The 324-nt window shown below is 65.4% G+C and overlaps 1 protein-coding gene across 1 annotated transcript in view; it reads left to right on the top strand.

The window, feature by feature from the left end:
- DACH1 (dachshund family transcription factor 1) overlaps window positions 1-324 on the top strand; it is a 336,491-nt gene that overhangs the window by 2,908 nt on the left and 333,259 nt on the right. The window contains exon 3 of the mRNA XM_010003510.1: window positions 7-324. Coding sequence (XP_010001812.1) covers window positions 7-324 — 318 coding nt within the window. The remainder of the gene's footprint in view (window positions 1-6) is intronic.

Genomic DNA, 324 nt, shown 5'->3' with positions numbered 1-324 from the left:
CGGCACCTCTACTCCCAATGCCAGCGCGGCCAGCGCGGCCAGCAGCCTGCCCGGCAAGCCCGTGTACTCGACCCCGTCCCCGGTGGAGAACACCCCCCAGAATAACGAGTGCAAGATGGTGGATCTGAGGGGGGCCAAAGTGGCCTCCTTCACCGTGGAGGGCTGCGAGCTCATCTGCCTGCCCCAGGCTTTCGACCTTTTCCTGAAGCACTTGGTGGGGGGCTTGCACACGGTCTACACCAAGCTGAAGCGGCTGGAGATCACGCCTGTGGTCTGCAACGTGGAGCAGGTCCGCATCCTGAGGGGGCTGGGGGCCATCCAGCC

Source organism: Chaetura pelagica, unplaced genomic scaffold (assembly GCF_000747805.2).
Source record: "Chaetura pelagica isolate M959 unplaced genomic scaffold, ChaPel_1.0 scaffold106, whole genome shotgun sequence".
In the NCBI taxonomy this organism is placed as follows: domain Eukaryota; kingdom Metazoa; phylum Chordata; class Aves; order Apodiformes; family Apodidae; genus Chaetura; species Chaetura pelagica.
Note: the sequence above shows the minus strand (reverse complement) of the source record. Positions and strands in the feature narration are given on the sequence as shown.